We start from the raw sequence: 2,994 nt of genomic DNA, 5'->3' as shown, positions 1-2,994 counted from the left end.
GTTTAAAAAATCTATACTCAAATCATTATTTCAAATGTAAAATTAACGTTAAATAAATATTTAAAAAATGTTAAATAAACGTTTAAAAAATGTATACTCAAATCATTATTTCAAATGTTAAATTAACGTTAAATAAATATTTAAAAAATGTTAAATAACGTTTAAAAAACGTTTTTTAGAAATCATTATTCTAACAAATATTTAATAAAAAAAAAATATTAAATAAATGTTAAATAAATATTTTTTCCAAAATGAGTTCAGGAAATGAAAAAAAACATTTAAAAAACATTTAAAAAATATTGTGTGCTGATTGGGTAACTATTACTTAATGAACCTTAAACCTGTTTCTTTGCCCGTTAATACTTTAATAATAATAATAAACAAAGTTTTTGACCGTAAATACTTGATCAACTCTCTCATACGGTTATTCCGCATTTACTAGCGGTTATTTGTACTTATTTTTCTATTACGTAGCAGGAATATAATCTACGTTAATATAATTTATAATAATAATGTTTATATATATTTTTCCGGATACATAGTAAGATTATATATTATTATCCTTGACCCTTCTTTTTCTTCTTCCTATCATCCTTTGGTCACGGGATACCTTCTTCCTTATCCGTCCCCGAATCCGGTAGGTTGTCTCCCGCATCGGCCTCCGCGATTCCCTCCTCGCATCCTAATTGCGTGGCTGTATGAAAATGACAATCGGTGATCTCGTCCGTCATCTCTCGGGCCAAGTCCAATTCCTGATCCGACCTCTCGGTAAACATGCTCGATTCCTGCCAATTACATTTTCCCCTATCACTTAAACTTGTTCGTAATAACGGTTCAAAAATTGGCGAAGATGCGACCAACTGAGAACCTCTGGTTAGTTGCATTCTCCTCGCCAATTGCTTGTATTGAGTATCAGTACGTGGCAATTCTATCCGTAAATCTTTGATAATTTTTGGTTTTTTCCTTACCCCAGGTTTGTTTTCAATTGAAGATAAAATGTTGTTCTGGTCTTGAGCATATTCTGATGAAAAAAGTTTCTTTGGTGTTTTCGTTCTTTGTTTCGTCGCTTTAATCCGTGGATCCCGTTCAATCAACGGATTTATTTTTTTTTTGTTTTCTCTCTGATCCGTTAACTTAACAGGTGATGTCTCGCACTTTCTTCTTTTTTGCTGTATTCCGGATGTTGACGGTAGATCACAGTCGCTTATAGGAGTGATAATTTTTCCTCTAATTACTTGACATTCCTTTACTCTAACTTGTCGGATTACACCATTATCCGTTACGTCAAGTGTGATCTTATATTCTTTTTCCATTTTGCTGTCCGCTGGAATTTTATTGTGCGTCGCCATAGTTAACGACACTTCACATATTTCGGATCCACTTTTGTCGCGAACCATAAACTTATCGCACACATATAATTCTTTTGATGAAATTTTATGAAAATGATGTACAGCCTGTGCTACTTTTGATGCACGTTCGTGTTCTTCACGTTCGAATTCGCGTCGATTCTCTTCGCAAATTTTCGGTATTCTCCTCAAAAGTCCTTTTAAGATTTTAATTCTTTCTTCACATTCTTCGGCATAATGCTCGTCTGCACTTCTTTTGCGTAATTCCTTGAATTCGGCAATTATGCCATTTACCGATAACAGAGAGAAAGGCAGTCGGCGACTCTCTTCAAAGTTGCCAATCTCCTCCTCTCGCGCAATATCTTGAGACCATTGTGTTACCTCGATCTCCTCCGTCGGCTGTTCCGCTTCCCGGATCCTCTCGACTTGTAGCTCATCCGTTTCGTCCTCTGCTTCTCTGTTGCTTAGATTGCAACACTCGCCCGATGCAACCGACGATCTGCTTGTTGACAGCTGCATTCTCCTTGCCAATTGCGAGCGAGGAGAATCTAAGTGAGTCAAATTCGCTAAACAAGGGGCGATATTTTGCGTCTGATGACATTGTTCTATTTGTTCTTGGTTTTTCCTTGTTATTAGTTGTTCATTAGATTTTTTCCCAAACGTAAATCTCCCTTTAGCGTCCTTCTTCTGTGCGGCTGCAACTCGTTGTCTGGGAGTTAGTTGTTTTATCGGCGATATTTCCCACGGTGCTTGTTTTTTGGTCCATTTCTTCTTATTTGCTTTTAGATTCCTTGATTTCTTGGTTATTTCACCATTTTCTTTATATTCAGATTCTGAATATATTTGTTTGCAGGGTTGGGAAGTAACGCATTACTTGTAACGCCGTTACCATTTTTGTTACTTTTTTTCAGTAACGATCGTTACTTTTTTCTCTCTGTAACGGTAACGATAACGTCGTTACATTTTTGCACTAACGGTAACGAATTTGTCGTTACTTTTATCGTTACTTTTTTATACTTTCAAATACATCCTAGGGTTTGTGAATAATAAGTAAATCAACAATAGAGAAGTAACGCCAATGCGAGCCAACACAGATGTTGGTGTGTAATAATTTTTACAATATCCTGCCACACGCAAATTTTTTTATAAGCAACTTTATTTTCTTATTCTATAATATATTTTTAATGTATTTTTGTTTAAATATTTTCAATTCTATATCTTTTAAGCTATATTCTCGTAGTCATTATCAGTGGAAAATCTATAATTCACATTACATGGTATTTACTATTTAACGTATGGATCACTTCACTGGTGGACAGAAAACACAAAGATAATGATAAAATAATGTGTCTGATAAACATTTATCTTAGTTTCCGAATTGTAGTCATATTTGTATTCTGGTTGCTATTTGTATTCAGATTGCCTTTTAAGATGTGCTTAAAATAACCATCTTCGACCTAAATGCAAGCATGCAGTCGTCGCCTTGTAAATTACCGCACATTTTCAATAAACTGAGTATTTGTCGGATTTGTTAATTATTGGCTAATTATTGGCAGTCTTCTTATATATGACGAAGTATTTTAATGCTGTTAATGGGATAAGAATAAACAATTGTTTTTATATGTCCCACAGATCGGAAGAGCACACG

General features: G+C 34.6%; 1 protein-coding gene across 1 annotated transcript; it reads right to left on the bottom strand.

Moving 5' to 3' along the window:
- Positions 1–344: 344 nt before the first annotated feature.
- LOC105458648 lies at positions 345–2,969 on the bottom strand. Its single transcript, XM_011704113.1, has 2 exons — positions 969–2,969; positions 345–785 (listed from the first exon to the last, which is right to left on the bottom strand). Exons 1-2 carry the CDS (start codon positions 1,863–1,865, stop codon positions 600–602), a joined length of 1,083 nt encoding a protein of 360 aa, XP_011702415.1. The 5' UTR covers positions 1,866–2,969; the 3' UTR covers positions 345–599.
- Positions 2,970–2,994: the final 25 nt, after the last annotated feature.

The sequence above is a fragment of the Wasmannia auropunctata genome, unplaced genomic scaffold, assembly GCF_000956235.1.
Source record: "Wasmannia auropunctata unplaced genomic scaffold, wasmannia.A_1.0 LD334487.1, whole genome shotgun sequence".
NCBI classification, from domain to species: domain Eukaryota; kingdom Metazoa; phylum Arthropoda; class Insecta; order Hymenoptera; family Formicidae; genus Wasmannia; species Wasmannia auropunctata.
Note: the sequence above shows the minus strand (reverse complement) of the source record. Positions and strands in the feature narration are given on the sequence as shown.